General features: G+C 48.1%; 1 protein-coding gene across 1 annotated transcript; it reads right to left on the bottom strand.

Moving 5' to 3' along the window:
* Nucleotides 1-1,038: 1,038 nt before the first annotated feature.
* On the bottom strand, nucleotides 1,039-20,933 carry SLC1A6 (solute carrier family 1 member 6). The gene is made up of 10 exons (XM_060006723.1): nucleotides 20,647-20,933; nucleotides 15,825-16,036; nucleotides 14,887-15,024; nucleotides 13,166-13,370; nucleotides 12,369-12,411; nucleotides 11,604-11,947; nucleotides 7,977-8,210; nucleotides 6,459-6,653; nucleotides 2,454-2,588; nucleotides 1,039-1,595 (listed from the first exon to the last, which is right to left on the bottom strand). Exons 2-10 carry the CDS (start codon nucleotides 16,027-16,029, stop codon nucleotides 1,400-1,402), a joined length of 1,695 nt encoding a protein of 564 aa, XP_059862706.1. The 5' UTR covers nucleotides 16,030-16,036; nucleotides 20,647-20,933; the 3' UTR covers nucleotides 1,039-1,399.
* Between the last annotated feature and the right edge of the window lie 1,319 nt (nucleotides 20,934-22,252).

Raw genomic sequence — 22,252 nt, 5'->3', positions numbered from 1 at the left:
TGTAAGAAAATAACGTTAAAAGTCCAACGTCCACCCTTGTGGAGTAAGGAGACACAGAGCCCCCTGAGACCAGCATGGGGATGTCCAGGCCAATTAGTCCCAGAAGTAAAGAGTCAGGGCTACAAGTCCCAATTACTCATCCCCATGGGAGCTGCTTCCCCTATTCCCAATCATGGGGTGTATGAAGTAAAGGGTTAACTCAGAGGTTAAAGGGTGCTCAAAGCCTGCACATCCCAAATAAAGGACTGGCCCTAGACTGCCTCCTGAAAGATGACCTCTAAGCCCCTGGAATATCCTGCCTGATAAAAGTGTCTTTGTTTACCTGAGGCCTTAATCCATGCCAGGTAGTCTGTGTTGACAGTGTAGCTGATGATGAATGCCTGTTTTTGTTTACCTGGGACCCTAGCAATGCTGTATTAGTTTGACCTCTGGGGGGACTAAAGAGTGAGTTGTGGGGCTTCCCTGGTGGCGCAGTGGTTGAGAGTCTGCCTGCCGATGCAGGGGACACGGGTTCGTGCCCTGGTCTGGGAAGATCCCACATGCCACGGAGTGGCTGGGCCCGTGAGCCATGGCCGCTGAGCCTGTGCGTCTGGAGCCTGTGCTCCACAACAGGAGAGGCCACAACAGTAAGAGGCCTGTGTACCGCAAAAAAAAAAAAAAAAAAAAAAGAGTGAGTTGTGAAGGTCAGCAGGAACTCCATGCCTACATGACAGACCCTGATAAAATCTCTGGACACCAAGGCTCAGGTGGGCTTCCATGGTTGGCAGTATTTCATATGTGTTGTCACACATAATTGCTGGGAGAAATAAGTGCTGTCCATGCAATTCCACTGGGACACAACAACTGGAAGCTCGCACCTGGTCTCTCCTGGCCCCTGCCCCCTGCACCTTTTGCCTTTGCTGATTTTAACCTCTGTCCTTTCACTGCAATAAACCATAAATGTGAGCATCAGAGCTTTTTCGAGTTCTGTGAGTCCTTCCGGCAAATCATCAAACCCGAAGGTGGTCATAGGGACTCCCGACACAGAGGCCATGGATATTGTTTTATTAGGAGAAATAGTAGTTTTCCTTTACCTTCTCGAGTTCCACCAGTCCTTGAGAAAACGAGGAACATGAGCTGATCGCTCACCTTGTGGAACCTGAAGCTCCCCTTAGCCCCAATCCCAGGGAAAACATCTCCTCCCCTGCCTTGCCCATCACCCTCCCACAAATTCTCAGCATATGCCCAGAGAGAAACAGAGCCCTTAGACATCTTTCATCCCTGCTCTTTTATCTCAGTTTCCCCCAGACGCGCTGGAAAGAACATGTGTGTTCAGTGCACAGTCACTCATGCAGCGGTCTTCCCCAGGAACCCCCTCCCCAGCCCCCTTCCCTCCTCTAGGCGGCAGAGCTGGGGGCTCTCACATGGCACTCTCGTTGCCTCCCCGTCCCCTGGACGCCCCCTTCTCTTGTGCCATGAGAGACTTGTAGGGCTTCCCCAGGCTGGGGAGGGTGAGTTCAGCTTCCTGCAGCTCCAGCTCCCGCTGAGACAAATGCTCAATGACTGCTGCTCCAATAGAGTCCCCCAGCACATTGGTCACGGTGCGAAGTCGATCACTGGAGGGGGCGGGGCGGGGGGGAGGGAGAGACAAGCCACCATTAATCAAGGTTTGAAGAGCTCCACAGAGAAGAGGGTGCAGCAGCCAGGAGCTCCTTGTGCCTAAAAGTTGGGGTTCACATTCCAGTCTAACACAGGGTGGACCGAGCTCTGATACGCTCACATTTGTTATTAGCAAGGCAAGTCTTTTTTTTAATAAAACGTAAACGTCTGATATAGAAAATTAGGGGTTACGAGCTGAACAGCATACAGGATGAGGAAGGTAACCATTGTGAGTAAACAAGGCCAGACTGAAGACCAACTAAATGAGACTCAGATCCAGGGGACAGCTCCCAAGTGGGGACAAAAGTCCAGATTTTTATATGTAAACCTCCTAGTTTTAAAAGTTGAGGGAATTCCCTGGCGGTCCAGTGGTTAGGACTCGGCGCTTTTACTGCCAAAGGTGCAGGTTCAATCCCTGGTCAGGGAACTATGATCCCTTGAGCCACACAGCGTGGCCAAAAACAAATAAATAATTAATTAAAAAATTAAAGTTGAGGAATTTGTTTTTAAATTTGCAAGTCAGCTCTGCCCCCAGGGATCACCTTTTTGGTGACTTCTACATAAAGCAGGTACAGCAGGGCTTTTCTGGATAATGGGTAAAGACCCCATTGCTTACCTCCTCCCTGCCTTACTTCCCAAGGTTAACTCTATAGAATTTGGGATCCACATGGCTTGGGATATTCCCCCAGGCCACCTTTTCATTCTAAAATTCTAGAACTCTGTCCTTGCTGGAATAAGAGCCCATGTGTTGGGAGTGCTGCAGGGAGAGTGGTGGGTTCGAGGACAGATAGTACCAGAGTCTGAAGAGCACTTACAGGAACCAGTCCACAGCTATGATGAGCGTGATATCTTCAGTGGGCAGGCCGACCGAGGTGAGCACAATGACCATGGTGACCAGACCTGCCTGGGGGATGCCAGCAGCCCCAATGCTGGCTGCTGTAGCCGTGATACTGCACGTGGAGAGCGAACACAGCGAGGCAGGAGGAGGGAAGGGAGAGATGAGGCAGTGTCAGAAGAGACACGAAAGAAGGGAAGGGGTCAGTTTCCCAGGGCATCTTAAATCAAATTCCCAAAAATAAAGAGCAAATCCAAAGCAACTTTCATTGAATGCCAATGCAGTTATGTTCCCTCGTCCTTTGTTGGGATCTGGTTAGACGTCCACCCAATGACAGAGGTTTTAAACAATTCATATTGCAGATGCAAGAGTAAGGATTTAACCAGTTGCTTCTGGGGACTGGAACAGGGCAGAAGAATCAACCTGGGCAGCAGCCGTAAAGCAGGAGCTTGAGTTCCCCATGTGCACATATGCTAGAAGTAGGTAGGTCAGTATAGACAGGTCCAGCTGCCAGGAACAGAACTCCGGAAGGCGGGCCAAATTTAGAGTCAAAAGAAGAAATTGTCTATGGTGCTGCGTGAATTTTAAAAATTAGACATTTACCCATATAAGGTTTTGGAAAACTAAAAGGTAAAACACATAGAAAATGAAGAGACGGTGATCCACCATCAAGTAGAGGGTCAGACTGGATCGCAAGTAGGCTAGATTTTAGCTCCTGCATCAATTCGGATGTCTAGCATGGTGTGCTAAGAAGAATTATAAAACCACTGGGCTTGCCGGGACAGGTGTTAGGGCCCTGAGGTTGACGCCCCCCACCCCCGGCCTGGTGGCTTCTGAAGTCCTTTCCCAAATTCTATAGTCGTGAACATAGAGCTACTCAAGATGCTTAACACAGACGATATCTCTTACAGAACAGTGACTGAAAAAACATTTGGGCTCACAAACAGGGAATGGACTTCGGGGTCCAGCAGATTTTATTTGTCAGCTGTACACCCTTGGACATAAACTCAGAGCCTATATTCCCTCATCTATAGAATGGCAGACATATACCTACCTTGAGGGGTTATTATGATCAGTAAAATAGAACAGTGCTTTGGGAATAGGGCCCCAAGAAGGGTCATTATTACTATTATCCTAAGTGAGAGAGAATATCTCTTCTGAGTGCTGGCCCTGGCATAAACAGTGATCTGTGCATGCCCTTGGGAGGCAGGCATCATGCTCTCAATGGAATGGTAAGATCCAGCTAATTCCACCTGGATCCAATAATCCAACTCAAACTTTGTTTAGATTCAGTCCAAACTAGGAATCCCTAACCATCCAATCACAATCTTCCACTAAATTCTGAAGCAATTACCTGATGGGTCTCAAGCTGGCCATTGCCACCAAGCTCTTTGCATAGATTAGAAGCTAGAAGTGATGCTCAGTTCCCTGATCCATTTAAGAACACCCCTCAAAAGTCCTTACCCTTTTTGATGACTTCTCTACTCCCCAGAATGTGAAAGTTCCCGTGAAAAGTGCTCACTGCAATGTTTGGGAACCTAAGCTAGACAAACAAACAAACCAAAACGTGTTCCTTTGAAATTATCTTCATGTCATCTTCACTGCATCCTTGGTTTCCCCTAGAAAAGGATTCTCATACCACAGCCTTCTGTTGTAAAGGCAAGGAAGATTGTTTGAAGAAAGACTCAGAGGCCTCAGAGGTATAAGACTCAAAGATCTCTGGGTTGTGTGGTAACAAGGTAGCTGGGACTTCCTCTACCCATAGTAGAAGGGACTTCACATGGGCTCAACATCTCACAGGACCTCAAGATGCTATGAGCCATAGCGCCCAGATTTAAGCTGTATCCCTGAATGTCCCTAAGCCATTGGGACCCAAGTTCAGCCTGTTTTCCTTGTCTGCAAAGTGGTCTCTCAGAACCCCTATAAAAAGAGAGAGCACTCCATCCTGCTGCTGACCCCAGTTACCAGTGTTTCCATCCAAGCCAGCTTTGTACTGTACTGCATGACATTGTGGTACCTGCCTTGATTCACAATCCCTATGTAGCCAAGAGGGGCAGAGAGCTGTTAGGGAGGGTAGGATGCTCCAATAAAGAGCATGGGCACTGGAGTCCAGTTTCCCTGAGGTCATTAGCATTCTAGGTCTAAGGTCTAGGTCTAAGAGACATCAGAATGCCTTCATATGCTATAGAGAAAGGTCAAGTAGAGGCAGTGGAGTTGAAAATGCAAGTAAGCAATGGAATCGCTGACAGAGCGAGAAGATAGGAGGGATGAGATTTGGGGAACTGTAGAGGAATGAGTTTTGAATAGAGCGACAGATCCATGTTTAAACTGAGATCAGGGGAGAGAAAGCATGGATGGATGCATACCACAATAAATCCGAGTTGTGGGGGCAGAAAGTTGGGTCCATTCACATCCAGTAACCTCAGTGACACCCCTGAGGTATAAGGCAATATGATCTTTTACGCAGAAGAAAATTGGAGAATGGAGCTGGAAGATAAATAGAGTGAAGGTTTGGAGTGAGGGATGGATAATGGTGCCACCATGTACCTGGGTAGTTATCTACCCTGGATGCACAGCAGTATCACCTGGGCAGTTTTCACAAACATACCAATGCCTATACCCTACCCCCACCATAGCAAAGTCAGAGCCTCAGGGAGTAGGCGGTCTTGGGCAATGCTAACGTGTAGCCAAGACTTTGAATCACTGATATAAAGGGATTTCTGAGTGGAAATACACTTAGCTGATAAGGTAATGCGTCGTCTTGTAGTGGTCACTGCAGTAATCACCGCAGTGGGTAGATTTTTCTCTAGCTGGGTTCAGACACCTTGACATAGGAACGGATAAAGTGGTTGATTGAATCCCCAATGTTGAGGATTTGGAAAGACTAAGGGATAAGGATGTCAAAGACGCTCTCAAGAAAATGAAAGAATGAAGAGCCATACTCTCTGGTCTGGAAGCTCAAGTGTGGTCCCTAGACCAGCAGCATCAGCATCACCTCTGAACTTGTTAGAAATGCAGAACCTCAAGCCCCAACCCGGACCCACTGAATCAGAATCTGCTTTTGAACAAGACTCCCAAGTGATTAGTATGCACAGAAAAGTTTGAGAGGCACTGAACTAAAACACATAAAGGGAAAGTGAAACCATAACGGAGGGAATGAGAGGAGTTGAAGAAGCAAAAATGTTCATGGAATTAAAGAAAATATGTAGGGGAAGTAAAGTAAGAGGGTGGAGAGATTGGAGACTGTGGCCATGATGCACATACTCGAGATGTCAGAGCAGGCTAAGCAGAGGCAAAGTCCAGGACATGGCCCCATGGGTAAGTGGCTGGAATTCCAAAGGTCAGCGAACTTTGAAAAGAAGATGATGGAAGAGTCACCTGTTTGGATGTTGAAATTATTTAGGGAGAGGCTAAGAAAATGGAACGAAAAAGAAAGCTATACAGCATCAGCTGAGCTAGATAACCCTTCTCTGGATTCCCAAAACTCTTACGTTACCCATAATAAGCAGATAATCTTTTTCTTTTAATTTGGCAAGGGCAGTAATGGAACTATGCATAGGACATCATGAGATGTCATTCAAAGAGCCCACGCCTGTAAAATATTTAACGCTGTGTATGACACATAGCAAGTGTTTTATAAATGTTGGCCATCATCGTCGTCTCCACTATCACCATCACCACCCTTATCACCCCCATCACTATCATCACCACTATCACCTCCGTAATCTACATCACCATCACCAACACCGTCATCATCATCATCATCATCCTCATCAGGGTGTCTTTTTCCTTCATTAGACTGGATCCTCCCTGAGTTCAGGAACCATGTCTTATTTTTTCCTGCGTCCCTTAACACATCCCCCTTCTAACACCCAAAGGCTCCCTTTACTTCTTGCTGTGACTCCCCTCCCCTCCAACACCCCCAGCCAAGCTAATGACTTCTTAGGTCTCAGCTGTTGGCAGGTCCCACCCAAGGCCAACTCACCTGATAGTTGTGATCTGACCCAGGTTGAGTTCGTAGTTGTTGACTTGAGCGATGAAGATGGCGGCCAGGGCCTCATAGAGGGCAGTGCCATCCATGTTGACGGTGGCCCCCACAGGCAGCACAAACCTGGTGATGCGGCGGTCCACACCCAGGCCCTCCTCCAGACAGCGGAAGGTGATGGGCAGTGTCGCAGAGCTGGGAGAGAGAACCCCAACGGCTGAGAATAAGTGGTGGCAATGGGCCAAGGGAGGGCTCCCCCTGAGAACACTGGAAGGCAAAGTGGGAGCTAGAGCAAGGGGAAGATGGCAGGTGTCTAACATTTCAGAGGCTGATGACTGTGCGTGGGGGAGGGGAACTCCTCATGACACAGAGAGCACACAGCAATGAGGTCCCCCAGGCTGAAGGTCTCTTGACCCACCTAAAGCCAATAGCTGAGGGCTACTTACTAGACACTAGTTCATGTCACCAATTCACTCTAATTATCCACTCCCAGAAAGGAGGCAAAGGGCCTTCTGAGCTCCCACACCTCAGGGCTAAGAGAGGGGTATTACAGAAGACTCCTATTCCCCACATCCCATGTTTATTCACGGAGTGACCTCAGCTACACTAACCTTCTAGGTCTCTCTCTCCCCATTTGGGATCAGCTGGTCCATAAAACATGTGCTCTGCCTGGTCAGCTCTGTATCATGCATCTGTATCCTGGACCCACAAAGGGGATCTTTGGGTGTCCATGCCTGTGGCAACCCGGTGAGTTTAATTCTGGGGTACTATATCACCAAACCTCCTTGGCCACAGATCAAAAGGCACATTCTCCAATAGGTGTTACAAGCAATAAAAATGATACTTTTCTTCCATCTGGTTGGCTCTAGTGATACATCTCAGATTGTTTTGAATTTGATTGATGGTGGAGAGGGGAGCTCTTTATGAAAACCCTGAAACCATAAAAAAGAAGGAAGCCAAGGGAGCTCCCAGAGGCCATCTCAAGGGGGGATGAGACCCTATGAGGTAGAAGATGACTGAGATCATGAGGCATGTTGGACCCTTTGCAGCTGGTTCTCCCTCCATATTAAATAGAGAAACACATAGCCCTGGTGGTCCAGTGGCTAGGATTCCATGCTCCCGATGCAGGGGGCCTGGGTTCGATCCCTAGCCAGGGAATTGAATCCCACATGCCGCAACTAAAAAGATCCCGCATGCTACAATGACGATCCCACATGCAGCAACGAAGATCCTACATGCTGCAACTAAGATCCAGTGCAGCCAAATAAATAAATATTTTAAAAATAAAGAAATAAATAGAGAAACAGAAAAGGAGGGAAAGGGGTTAGGAGAGCCAGCCCAGGACAAAGATCAGTGCCCAGGTGTTGAGCCACCTGGAGACCTTCAAGAGCACCTGACATTACTATACAACCCAGATGAGGTTCTGTAGTGGCAGAGAGGGCAGGACTCCTAAGAGAGCCTGTGAAAGGCAAAGAGTGAACCTAGGAAGGGTACCAGTGGTGAGGAGCAAGGCCATACCTGGAAGACGTGCCCATGGCAGTGATGAGGGCCTGCAGTATTCCCCCAATGAAGGGGAAAGGATTCCGATGGGTGATGAGGAAGTAGATGAGAGGCAGGATGCCACCGGCATGAAGGAACAAACCCACGATGACGGTCAGGGTGTACATGCCCAGCTGACCCCCAAGGACGGCCATGTCTTCCATCTCTAGGATCTTGCCAGCAATCAGGAACAGGATGCCCACAGGTGCATACCTGGGCCAAGCCAGACACCTGTCAGGCCTCCCTCATGACCTCCCCTACAAGCCTGGAGCTAGCATCTCCCAGGCTTTGCCAACATAGACCCTGGAGCCAGGCAACACACACCATACAGCACCCTACTCCACTCCAACCTTCCCCACACAATAACAAATGGGGCTGGGTCCCACACATAAATCCCACCTTTTCTTCCTGATTACCCACAGCTCGCCCAAAGAGAGCAGAAGAGTTCCTACAGCTCCAACATATACATTCTTCTAAGGTCTCTCCTTCACCCACCCCCCAATTCAAGTCCCCCCAGATAATCACAGTCCTCAGGGCTTTTTCCCTAGACATTGCCCAGACACTCCCTATCTCTGGCCTTCTAACTTCCCTTATTCACTTCCCCCAACTCTTTGCTCTACATTCGTAACCTGTATGCCCCTATTCTCTTTCCTGTAAGTACATATTCTCACTCATTCACCAGCCCTAAGTTATTTCACCTGGATTTCCCACAGACCTCTTAAACAACCTGTCTTAAATATTATACAATATTGCTTATCTGTGGAATGTAAAAAACAGTTGTACAGATGAACCTATTTACAAAACAGAAATTGAGTCACAGCTGTAGAAAACAAACTTATGGATACCAAGGGGGAAAGGTGGGGGAGGGATAAACTGGGAGATTGAGATTAACATATACACACTACTATATATAAAATAGATAACTAAGAAGAACCTACTGTATAGCACAGGGAACTCTATTCAATCTTCTATAATGACTTATATGGAATAAAATCTGAAAAGGAGTGGATATATGTATGTATATATAACTGACTCACTTTGCTGTAGAGCAGAAGCTAACACAACATTGTAAATCAACTACACTCCAATAAAAAATTAATTATAAACGGCCTGTCTTATTAAATTACCTGTTCGTTCACTCAACAAATATCCATTGAGCACCTACTATGTTCCAGTCACATGGTCCCTGCCCTCATGGTGCTTACATCCTAATGGGGGAACTATGCAATACACAGAGAAATATGTCATTAAAAACTTCAGGTAGGGCTTCTCTGGTGGCGCAGTGGTTGAGAGTCCGCCTGCCAAGGCAGGGGACACGGGTTTGTGCCCTGGTCTGGGAAGATCCCACATGCCGCATAGCGGCTGGGCCCGTGAGCCATGGCCGCTGAGCCTGCGCGTCTGGAGCCTGTGCTCCGCAACAGGAGAGGCCAAAACAGTGAGAGGCCCGCGTACCGCAAAAAAAAAAAAAAAAAAAAAAAACTTCAGGTGGTGATAACTACAAAAGAGAATCAGTGAGTGGGGCTGTAAGAATGAGTGGTCAGGGAGGGCTTCTCTGAAGAGGTGACATTTATGCTGATACCTGAATGATGAAAAGGAAACATGCATATTTGAGGGGAAAGCATTGCAGGCACAGTTCAAAGACTAGAAGTACTGGAGGAGCAGAAAGAAGACCAGTATAGCTGGAGCAGTGAGTGAAAAGAAGAGTAGAGAAGACAGATGAAGCAAGTTCATAGGGGGCTCACCTGTTTTCCACTCAAAACAGCCCATTGCTTAGTTTTGTGAGTTTCTGCCAGTGATGCCATAATTCACCCATCACCAGACTTCCTTTGTTATTTCTGTCTCTTTAGAAATTGAAGTCTACACTTGGTCATTGTCATGGGGGATGTACTGGAGGAGGTGAGGACCGCTTGGGGAGGCGGTGCAATAGCTTAGGTCAGAAATGATGAGACGCAAGCTGAGGTTGTGGGAATGAGGAGACAGGGGACTCCTCCAGCCACATCGTATTCCCCAAGCTGGGCTCGAGGTTAGCCCTGGTGGGTGGTTGCTGACTTGTCTCCAACTCCAGACCTACCTCTGTGAATAACCTCTTAACTCCTTTCTCAAATCCCTCACCTCCATCCTTACTTTCTCACACTCTGCAAAATTCCTCAACTCTGGATCAACTGTACATGACTTCTTTCCTCCTATACTCGGCTACCTGGCAATATGGATATTTTCCCAGACGTGCCAAGGACATCACTATAGACTCATGGTGCCCAATTCAGTTGAGCTTTCAATATTCCTTTTCAATCTTCTTGCTCGTCCTTGATAAGCTTTCCCTCCCAATCCCCTCAGCTGCTTTTCCAAGCTCTCAACTTAGCCTCTAGCCCCCCACCCAACTTTCAAATTATTTGGGATGATGTACAAAGTCTTCCCCAATTTGGGAAGACAGCCTCGTTAACATCTTCCACCAGCACTCCCTAGGTAGGCTCCCACCTTCTTGAACTCCTTACCATTCTCCAAACAACTCAGGTTCTTTCGAGCTTTGCATGTTCTATTCCCTCTGCTTGAAGTGCCTCTCCTTTCTTCCTGTCCTGTTGGATTCCCACTCACCTTTCAAGACCCAACTAAAAGGTGGACGTCTCCATGACTTCCTCCTCACCTTCCCAGACAGAGTTCACTTCATATCCCTCATTGGCTGCTTACTTATCTATACTTTTGTAATGTCTCTTGACTCTAGAACCTTCCATCTTGTATTATATTTATCTAATATGTGCCTGTCTCCTCCAAGACTTTGAAAGCTCTTTGAGGACAAGGACTGAATTCAATGTATCTCTGTATTCTAGAGTTCAAAATAAAGTCAGCCTGGGAAAATGTCTGCTGAAAGAATGAAGGGATTTAAAGAATGAATGAATGAATGTGTCAATTAAGGAATAATCAGTGAGTGGATAAATGAGTGAGAAAATGAGAAAATGAGACATGATGGGTGAGTGAATGAATGAGTGGATTAAGCAAATGGATGAATGAATGCAAGGAATATTTGATTGAGTGAATGAGAGAATAACAAATGTAGAGATGAACGAGTCAAAGAATGAGTCCAAATGAATAGATGACTTGGTGAGTAAATCAATCAATCAATCAATCAAAGAATTAACTAATGCGTGGATGAGTTTGTGAATGAATTTATGAGTGAATGAATGAGTGACTTAACCAATGCAAAGAAAAATGAATAAATGAATGGGAAAATGAATGAACCAATTCATGGAAGAATGCAGATAAATAAATAAATGAATGGATAATTTGGCCAATCCATAGAAGAATGAGAAGATAGATAAATGATGGAGTGAATGAACAATGCACAGACGCTTGAGTACAAATGAATAAATGAGTGAATAAATAGAGGAACAAGGGAGTGCATGAGTGAATAAATCATTGCACAAAGGTATGAATGAATGAGTAAGTGAATGAGTGAGGGTGTGAATTAACCAATGCATATATAAATGACTTTGGCCAAGTGGTCCCAACAACCGCTTCAGGAGCTGCCCCACAGCCTGACTTCCCAGCCCTGACAACACCCTTCTGTGTGCCACCACCACCACCCCGCCCTTGTCACAGCCCAGCACTCACCAGATAATGATGCCCACCAGCCTCATAATAGCCTCATTGAGGCTGTCGAAGAAATCCCGCAGGACTCGGCCCTTGTGTTTCATGCCACCGATGACCAGCCCAAAGGCCACTGAGAAGACCACAAGGCCCAGGGCGTTGATGCCATTGGCTGAGCCAGGCACAGGCACAGTCTCCTCAAAGCTCAGCACCTCCTGCAAGGTGCCTATGGCCCGTGTGACATTTTCCAAGAGGCTGCTTCCGTTCTCCATTGAGGATAAAGGAGGCATGGAGGTGCCCAGCTCAGATCCATTATCTGTCCTCACAATGGTCCTGGTTACCAACCTCGTGCTGTACTGCGTCTTAAACTGAAATAAGGAGATATTGGGCCATAGACCAATGCATAGTAAATTGAGTGCATAAACAGGTTAATGAGGGAGTGAACAACCAATGAATGGAAGAATGAGTATAGATTCTGCATTTTTCACAAGCTCCCTGGGCAATGCTCAGACAGGTTTTGGGGTCTGTCTCCTCAACTGTCTATGATCAGAAGCCTTGGTTCCTCCTCCATTACCATCCCCAGGCAGCCTTTGACCTAAGTCCTTCTCTCTAACCTTGCCTTGATCACCACACCGATAGAAAGCACATTCTTTCAGACTCTTCCAAAAGCCCCTGGGCAATGCTCTGTCAGGTCCTTCTTCCCATCCCTCACTCCTGGACCATTCACTCAGCAGCGAGCTCCCCCACCCCTCCAAACCTCCTTGATCAGACTATGTACTTCCCCCTGACCTGTTTGAAGCAGGCCTCCACAAGGTTGGGCGGAAACATATTTCTGCAGAAAAACATCAGATGAATGAACGTGGTTAGACCTTAGAAGAGAATCTAGACTGATAACAGTAATAATAATTGCAATGGCAACGATAATAATAGAAGCCAACATCTGAAAACCGATCGAAGTGCCTTACCTATGGGATCTGATTTAAACACCACAATAATCCTAAAAGTGAGTGTTATTGATGTCCCCGTTTTACATACAAAGAAACCAAAGCACAAAGAACTTATGTAAGTTACCCAAAGCCACACAGCTCCTAAGGGGTACAGATGGACCTCAAATTCAGGCCTGTCTGAGCCCTTTGGTACGACCCTATGCCACCTCAGGGACTTCAATTCACACACAGTGATGTCTCCAAAAAAAAAAACACGGAAAGCTCCCCCCAAGTCAGTGACTAGGGTAGAACTATGACCAGCCTTGATTCTGACAGGCAAAATCTTGCTACTTTAAGAGAATCATTCACCTTCCAATGGATCTTGGGAACACCAGACAAATACCATTTGTCCTGAGCCCATCTCAAGATGCTGCAACTATAGCCTCCCTAGCCTACGGGTCAAAAGATCATACCCTAGGAATAAGCTGCTCTCAGAGGATTTATGCAAGGCTCCAGGACAGAAAATAGGTACCAAAAAAACTAGGCCCAACTTGGGTGTTGCATTTCCAGGCTGGATTAGCCCGTCCCCTTTGTCTCCCCTTGAGTATAGGTTGTTACATGTAGGGCTGGAATTCCCATCAAAATTAGAAAGGACGTCACCTGACCAGGTCCATGAAGGCATCAGCCGTGGGAACGGTCTCGATCCGGCCCTCTCGGTGCAGCCCCTCCTTGGAGCCCTTCCCAGGATGGATGATGGTGACCATGAGGATGCCGATGAAGACCGCGATGACAGTGGTCACCATGTAGTATACAGCTGCCCGCATCCCCATCCGCCCTGTTGCCTTGTTATCCAAGGACGCCATACCTGGAGGACAGGTGGTGCAGCCCGAGCAGCCCCATCCACACCCCACCACCCACTCTCCCATCCATTTGCTCCACACTCCCCACACTGCTACAACCATTCCACCAAGTATCCCTCCTCCTTTGCCCAACCCCACATCGCCATCCTCCAACCCCCATTCTATGTTCCAAATACACCTTCCACTCCATCCTTTATCCCAAGCACCACTTCACTAACCTTCCCTCTATTCCAAGCCAGCATTTTCAACCCCCATTCCGTCCTCTATTCACCCCTATTTTGCACCATAAGCTCATCTGCATTGCTCTCTTCATCCTCCTATCCACCCCAAAATCACACCTCCCTCCAACCCAGCTCACTATACACTATCTGTGGTAGATACTTTTGGTCCCCTATCAAGACACCCTTTATCATGCTGATACACCCATCCTTCCACGGCTGAGCCTGTTGGCTGCTAACAACTCGTGCTGCCCCCTTCTCTTGAGGGCTGCCCTCAGCAGAACAGGAGCTTACTCACCCACAAAGTCTCCATGGGAGACCTACAGCCAATGACTGATTGGTACAGGGATTCAAAAGGCCAGCTCCTTTGATTTAGACGGTGGCAGAGTTGTGGAGAATAATTCTGTAGTGTTGCACATTCTCCAGACCTCCCCGTGGGATCAGGCTGAGAGGCCAACCTTCTTCTGAACCCACATTTCTACTTAGCTTCTTTCCCCATCCCATCCTGCTCACCTCACTTCCTCATAGGTTTCTCTTGAGAGCTACCCCTCAATAAATCACTTGTGCAAATAGCCCCTTCTCAGTCTCTGCTTCTAAGGAAACCCAACCCAAGAAATCATTCTCCCTTCCCTTTATCTTCGTACTCATCCCCAAATCTGGAGATGGGCAATCAACCACCCATGGGCCAAATCTGGCCCGCTGCCTGTTTTTGTAAATAAAGTTTTATTGGAACACTGCCATGCCCATTTGTTTACAAACTAATCTGCTCGCTGCTTTTGCACTACAACAGAATTGAAGGGTTGCAACAGAGACCACATGGTCCTTGAAGCTGAAAATGTTTTCTACCTGTCCCTTTACAGAAAAAGTTTGCCAACCCCTGCATAGGCCATCCATACTTCCACCCCCCCTCCACCCACCATCCTGTCACCTGTATCTCAAACACCTTCATCCACGTCCCACCCCATTACCTTCCATGCCACATCCCAGCTACCTTCCCTGGTTGCCCCACAACAGCCTTTCTTTCATCTCTGGATGATACTAAGCCCCTCTCAGGCTGGTATTTTACCTCCAAGGAAAAGTACAGGAAAGCTACTGAGATAAGTATTGCAGGTCATCTGGGTTCTGGAACCCAGGTCTGATTGGGATCAGGGCTTTGGCCAAAGACTCAGAGCTACGTGCATGCTCCATGTTTGAGTTCCTGAGTTGGGGAGGTGGTCCCATGCTTGGAACAGCCGTGGCTCCAGGTTTGAGCTTGGACTCTGGGATGGGTCTTGGAGGCCAACACTGGCCTGGGCTCTCTCACCTGTGACCAGACTGGAGACAATGAGTGGCAGCACCAGCATCTGCAGCATCCTCATGAGAAGCTCTCCAGGGAAAGAGAAGTACTTGACCTGGCGATAGCTGAGCTGGTACGGGCGCAGGGCAAAGGCCAGGCTGACCCCTAGGGCCAAAATGAGGGGTCTGTAGGGTTGAATTTGGTCACTGAATCCCAAGCAGGGGCCATCCATCCATCCCAAGAAGGGCGTGTGTGTGGGTAGAGGTGAAAGAAAGAGAGAAACATTCTATGAGTGTGCGTGTTTGTGTGTACATTGTGGAATGTATGAATTTATGTGTTACTATGTTGATATGTGTGTAAATGCCTGTGCACATTCATGTATACATATGCACACATATGTGATAGTGCACTCACTTGTGCACATGTATCTGTGACTGTATATGAGGGTCCATGTATATGAGATGCACATGTTTTTCCTATGTGTGTATACAGGTGTGACTTGTGTGTGTATGTTACTGTTTTCAAGCATGGGGGTACACATGTATTCAAGCTCTTAAGTGTGCCATTGTGTGTGCAGAGGAATGCATGTGTATGTGAACGTGTTTATAAGTTCTAGTATATGTGTGCAAGTGTGTGTTTACTTTTTTGCACCTGTATGTTTTGTGCATGCATAAAAACGTGTTCATGTTTGCGTGTGTTCGTAGGCAGAAAGTGTGCGTTTGTATGGTGTACACTTATGCCCGTATATACACATGCCTATAGATGAGACGTTGTGTGTACCCACAGATGTGTTTGCAAGAGTGTATACCTATTTGTGTGAGCGCGTCCTGGGGAGGGGGAATGGTGGACGTGTGCACCTGTGCAGGTGAGAAGAAGTAAGTGGAGGGAAGAAATATGCTGTGCGGGGAACTTCCCTCAAGTCCTCGCCCTCCAGGGGCAGAGCCCGCCCCTCCCAGACGACTCACCAATGACCACGGCGCTGACGGTCAGCAAGATGAAGGCATTCCGGCGCAGGAAGCGCAGCACGTGCTCGCGCGTCATGGTCTGCAGGCGCAAGCGCGTTCTCAGCGCTCTCTGCTGCAGGCTGTCCAGCAGCCGCTGCAGCAAGCCCACCCGGCCCAGCCGCTGGCCACTCTCCCGCAGAAACAAGCTGTTGCCATGGCTGCTCATCGTCTACCTGCGGGGTACAAAGGGGCCCGGGCCTGGTGAGGGGCCGGACAGAAGGTGGATGTGGGAAGAGGGGAAAGGTGGAAGAAGCTGGTGATGAACTCAGAGAGAGTCCAAAGAGCAGGGGAGGGGCGGCGTCGGTCTGTCGGGATGTGCCTGCGCTGGGCCACCTGAGAACACTGCCAGGAGTTCAAGGGTCATGTCCTGGCAGAAAAAGATCAGGGTCTCCAGAATCACTCCCAGGCATGGCTGGGAAGAGACAGAGGAGTAGGTCACAATATAATGGACGTTTTTGCCATTCTCTAACTCCAGACCCCTCCTTATCTCACGAGATCATCACAAGTAATTGAGAGCTGACGCAGCTCACAAACCAGACTAACAAACCTTCGCTGAGCATCAGCTTCACTCAGAGCCTTAAACAAGGCCCTCTGTGGTTAGCCCCCCAAGTTAATACAGCTTGGCGTCTAGCCTGGAGATGCCACCAAATGGGCTTTCCACAACGACAGAATCAGCAGGTGTCCGGCAAACAGTGCGTGCCCAATAAATGCAGCTGCTCTGTGTGAATGCCCAAGTGAGCAACAGGGAGAGGGAGAGTCCCATGGGATGGAAATGGGGATCATTCTTGATCCCAGCACCTCCTCAGGATCCTTTTTTTTTTTTTTTTTTTTTTTGCGGCACGCGGGCCTCTCACTGCTGTGGCCTCTCCCGTTGCCGAGCACAGGCTCCGGACGCGCAGGCTCAGCGGCCATGGCTCACGGGCCCAGCCGCTCCGCGGCATGTGGGATCTTCCCGGACCAGGACACGAACCCATGTCCTCTGCATTGGCAGGCGGACTCTCAACCACTGCGCCACCAGGGAAGCCCCTCAGGATCCATTTTTGAAGAAAAATGTGATGTTCAGAGTCACTCTGGGGTGCCAGGCCCTGTTTCCCAAACTTCAGACTCTTTACATTCAGCCATATCCGTGTCATCTTATTTACCTAAATAATTGTAATCCAAACTGGGAACTTTAGATCATTACTTGAAATGCTTATTATATCTTAATACACGTTAAATAAAATGCATATAAGAAATAAAACTTGCCTATCCTTTTACCAACTAAACACCTTCCATGTATAGGGCAGCTTGGAAATTGTGAGGAACATTTGCCTTCATGAGTCTGAGGAAAATTTGCCTTCATGGCCCTTTCCTCCATTAAGATATATATTAAAATTATATTTGGTATAATGTGGTATGCCAAATTGGTATAAAAAGGAATGTATTATTTTGGAACTAGATCAAGGGGATTGTTGTACAATGTTGCAAATGAACTGAATGCCACTGAATGCCACTTGAAAATGGTTGGTTTTCTGTTGTGTAAATTTCACCCCCATTTTTTAGATGAGAACAGTAATATTACATATTAAAACGTTTTCTTTGACTTGAAAGTTAAATTCTTTATTCTGATTTCAAAAGAAGCGAAAACGTTTGCATGGGTGTCCCTAAAAGTCTCGTGGGCCCTGGGCACCTCCTATTGCAGAAAGATAAGCAGGCTTACCTATACTGATCTCACAGCAAAAAGTGGCAGCACCCCTCTTGTAGGCATACTGGCAATTCTGTTATCCCTATAGATTCATCCCCAGGCAAAAGGCTGACCACTACAGTTGGCATTGCCCGGGCTCCCTTGCGCTTTCAGTCTGGCCAGTGGAAAACAGCAGGAGAATGGAAGGTGGGAGGAGATGTAGGTGGAGCATTCTCTCAGCTCCCCCTGCCAGGCCCCTGTTTGGCATTGACTGTATTCCTCTACCTAAGGCCACAGCTCCCACTGAACAATCCTCTGCAGCTCTTGGCCACGTGGACAACTTCTTTGGAAAAATGACTATTTAGTTCCTCTGCCCATTTTTCAATCAGATTGTTGATGATTTTTGTTATTGAGTTGTATGAGATCTTTATATATTTTGGATATTAACCCCTTATCCAATATATGGTCTGCAAAATTGTTCTCCCATTCTGTAGGTTGCCTTTTCATTTTGTTGTTTCTTTTGCTGTGCAGAAGTTTTTAAGTTTGATGTAGTCACACTTGATTTTTGCTTCTGTTGTTTGTGCTTTTGGTGTCATATCAAAAAAAAGAAAAAGAAAAATCAGTGCTATGACCAAAGTTGAGCAGCTTCTACCTTACATTTTCCTCTAGCAGTTTTACAATGTCAGGCCTTACGTTTATGACTTGTATCCACTTCAAGTTAATTTTTGTGAGTGGTGTAAGATAGGGGTCTGATTTCAATATTCTTCGTCTGTGTATCCAGCTGAGATCCAAACTAGTCACAAAAAACTCCAGAGCTAGTTTTGTCTATTTCCTATCTCTCCCTTACAAAACATGGTACAGAGCAGAGATGTACAAGCCATAGTCCAAGGACCAATTCTGGCCCGCTGCTTGTTTTTGTAAGTAAAGTTTTATAGGCACATAGCCATACTCATTCTTTATGTACCGTCTACAGCTACTTTTGTGCTACAAGTGCTGAGCTGAGCTGTCGGAACAGAGATTTTATGGGTCTCCATACAATCTCTCTGGCCCTTTACTGAAAAATTTTGGAGATCCCTGGCCTAGAGGAAGAGCGTACATGAGCTCTTTGTTTCAAATCCCACTCCACCTTTCAGGAACTGGTCACTTTCTGTGTGGCTTTGATGGCCCAATTCACGCGACACTTAGAACAGCACCTAGTGAGCATGAAGTAGATGACAACCAAGGTTAAGAAAAAGCAGAAATCCAACAGACACATGACTGAGGACTGAGAAAAATGCTGACAAGGGAGAGGGTCTTCCCATCAACATTGCTCAGTCCTGACTGCATTACTTGCTAAGCAATGCTTAACTTGAACTTGTTTTCCCAGGACCTTGGCCTCCACTTGGCCCCTTCTCAGTCTCTCTTGGACCCCAGGGGGCCTTCTCCCCTCACCCTGGGTTCTCTCTTTTCTAGTCTCTCCTGGTCCTAGGCCTTCTCTTGGCCCTGTTTCTTAGACTTCCTACTCAGGAAACGGCCCTTCTAGTGTTCCAGGACCTTCAGGGATTCAAGGACGGGTCCCCCACCCGGTTCTCACAACCTCCAGACTCTTAGATGTGACGAGAGGGGCATCTCTCAGAGCCAGGGGCAAAAAGGAAGGAACTCCTACATTCTAAAGCAGAAGCAACCTACAGTGGGCAAACAAGGATGCTTTCCATACGTTTTATCTCAATACTCTGCTAGCCTGAGGAGTGAGTGAAGGGAGGGAAAGACAAGGAGGAAACCACATACATCACACACCACATACACACACTTGAACACACAACCTCACACACCTGTTGTGTACAACGGACATATACACAACTGCACAGACACACAGTTTCACACACACAGAACTGTTCAACATACAACCCACACACTTTCAGAAAGGCAACTCCAAGTATTATGCTAAGTGAAATAAGTCAGACAGAGAAAGACAAACAATGTATGATATCACTTATACGTAGGATCTAGAAAATACAACAAACTAGTGAATATAACAAAAAAGAAACAAACTCACAGGTATAGAGGACAAACTAGTGGCTGCCAGTGGGGAGAGGGAAGGGGGGAGGGGCAACTTAGGGGTAGGGGGTTAAGAGGTACAAACTGTTATGTATAAAATAAGCTATATTGCTATAATATATAAGCTATAAGAATATATTGTACAACACAGGGGATACAGCCAATATTTTATAATAACCATAAATGGAGTACAACCCTTAAAAACTGTGAATCACTATGTTGCACACCTGTAACTTATATAATATTGTACATCAACTATACTTCAATTTTAAAAAAAAAAGAAATGCAACTCCATTCATGCAGCATCAGTCATACAATTCCTACACACACAAACACACACACACCTGACACATTCATGAATGCCGTCAGACACAAAACCCCACACCCCTCCTCAGACACACAACCCCATACATACACACCTTCACGTCCTTGCACAACACCCCTTGTAAATGAAACTCCATATGGCATTTGCAGAAATGCCATTCCTACACACACGCACAACTTGGGACACAAAACTTCAGACACCCAAATTCCTTCCTACATTTAAACATTCAGGCCCACCCACCTCTTTGGGAAGGCAACCCTACTCATAAATTCAGTCTCTCACACACACACAAACACACACACCATCACCACCCCACACACAACTTCGGACCCAGCCCCCCGCCCCCCGCAGCGATGGCCAAAGTCTGTCACAACCAGGTCCCTCCGGAGTTGGAGGAATTAGCCCCAGATAGGGAAGGGAACCAAGCCCTGGAAAGGGACCAGGCATCAGGCGGAGATGGAAACCTGACCACCAGTAGAGGCCAGGGATAGAGGGACAGGATGAGAAGGGAGACGAGCAGGGAGAATCTGGGGTAACTAAGGCGATAGGAAACTGATCAGGGCTACGGGGAGATGAGCGGAGGCTACGACTCTAAGAGTCAGGGAGCAGCTGAGACAAAGAGCAGCCGAGAGATGGGAACGTGGGCGCAGGGGGCGCCCCACCCGCCCGACCCCAGGGTAGGCCAAGCCGGCCTCGGATCCCGCCTGCCCCGAACCTCAGAGCCCCCGCCCTCGAGGAGCCGTGGTGTTCCCACTCACCAGGGCCAGGAGCTGCGGGGGCGGCCTGCCCGCGTGTCCGCCTACGCGCTGCGCCGGGAGGCAGAAGCCGGAGCCCAGAGAAGCGCCCGGCCAGGGCAGGGGGGAACCGCCAGAGACCGCGCAGCGCCGGCTCCAGGACCAAAAGGCCGAGGTACCCGCGCTGAGCCGCGACGCGCTGTGCAGCGAGTGGGATCGGCGCCAGCCCTGCGTTCACGTGGGTGTGGGGGCCCCGGGTCGCTGGAGGTGGGGGGCGGGGGCGGGATCCCCTCCGGGATGCCCCCAGCCTCCCCCGCGCCCAGCCCTGGCTCAGCTGCAGCTTGGGAGAAAGGGCGCTGCCTGTTTGGGGAGGGAGGGGATCCTGGGGTAGGCGGGGTGGTTGGCCTCTCTCTCGTCTAGCCCCCGCCCCCCAGCTCAGAGCCGCGCCTCCGAGCCCCAGCCTCCCGCCGCCTCCTGAGCCCTCCCGAGGCCAGAACATCCCTGGAGAGCGCGGGGACCAGGCCCTGGCACCACTGGGCCCAAGCCCGCATCCTCAGCGGAGGTCTGGGGATGGCGCGGGCGTAAGCGTCCGAGTGAGCGCAGCCTCTGCGTGGGCTCGGCTGCCCCTCTTCTCCCTCGGGGCGCACATTCCATCCTTGGCCACTTGGCCGCTGTGTGAGCTTGAGCCAGCCCCTCTCCCTCTCTGTGCCTGGTCTCCTCGTTTAAACAACGGAGATGACTCAGCCGACCCCACAGAAAATTAAAGCTGAGAAAATTGAAGTGCGTGAGCATGGAAATCCTCCCTGCAGCGTGAAGCACTGTGCAAGTGGGAGGCAAATCACTGCTGTTAGTATTGTAATTAATATTATTCTTTGCACTCTTTAGGATACACCGGGCAATGTTGATTTTGCTTTTCTTCCCAAATGGCACTGACTTGGCTGTTTCCAATATCTCCTACCTCTCCTGAAAAGTAATTGCTATGTTTAAGAGCTGAGCACAGAGCACGGCATGTGATAAAAACCCAATACATGTTTGCTACTATTATTGTTATTGAGCAGTTGTTGACGGCAACTTCCTAGTCTAGGCAGGCTCTTTTACTCATATTTAATCTACCCACCCCTATGCAGTAGATATCATTACCCTCATTTGCAGATGATGACACAGGCTCTCAGAGAGGTTCAGTAACTTGACCAAGGTCACACAGCCGGGGAGCAGTCACCCCAATTCCAATTCTTTGTGCGTACAGCCCCCACTCTCCTTCTTGACACAATACCTTCTAGATAAGCAGTTCTCAAACTTAGCTGTACCTTAGAATCACCAGGGGAGCCTTTAAAAATTCTGATACTCAGGTGGCATCCCAGACCAATCTCGTCAGCTTCCCTGGGCGAGGGGCTCAGGCATATTTTAATGCTCCTCAAATGATTTCAATGTCTGGCTGAAGTCGAACCCCTGCCCTAGATGTCAGGTTCTCCTGGGCCACACCTGCAACTCCTCCCTGAAACCTTCACACTCCCTCTCTTTCAGTCACCAGCTGTGCACAGATGATTCTGCATCCTTTTCTGAGCCTTGAGCTGCCCCTGAGGTCCTGGTTCATACAGTTATTCACTCCACACATATTTATCGTTCATCC

Source organism: Delphinus delphis, chromosome 3 (genome assembly GCF_949987515.2).
Source record: "Delphinus delphis chromosome 3, mDelDel1.2, whole genome shotgun sequence".
Classification (NCBI taxonomy): Eukaryota; Metazoa; Chordata; class Mammalia; order Artiodactyla; family Delphinidae; genus Delphinus; species Delphinus delphis.
Note: the sequence above shows the minus strand (reverse complement) of the source record. Positions and strands in the feature narration are given on the sequence as shown.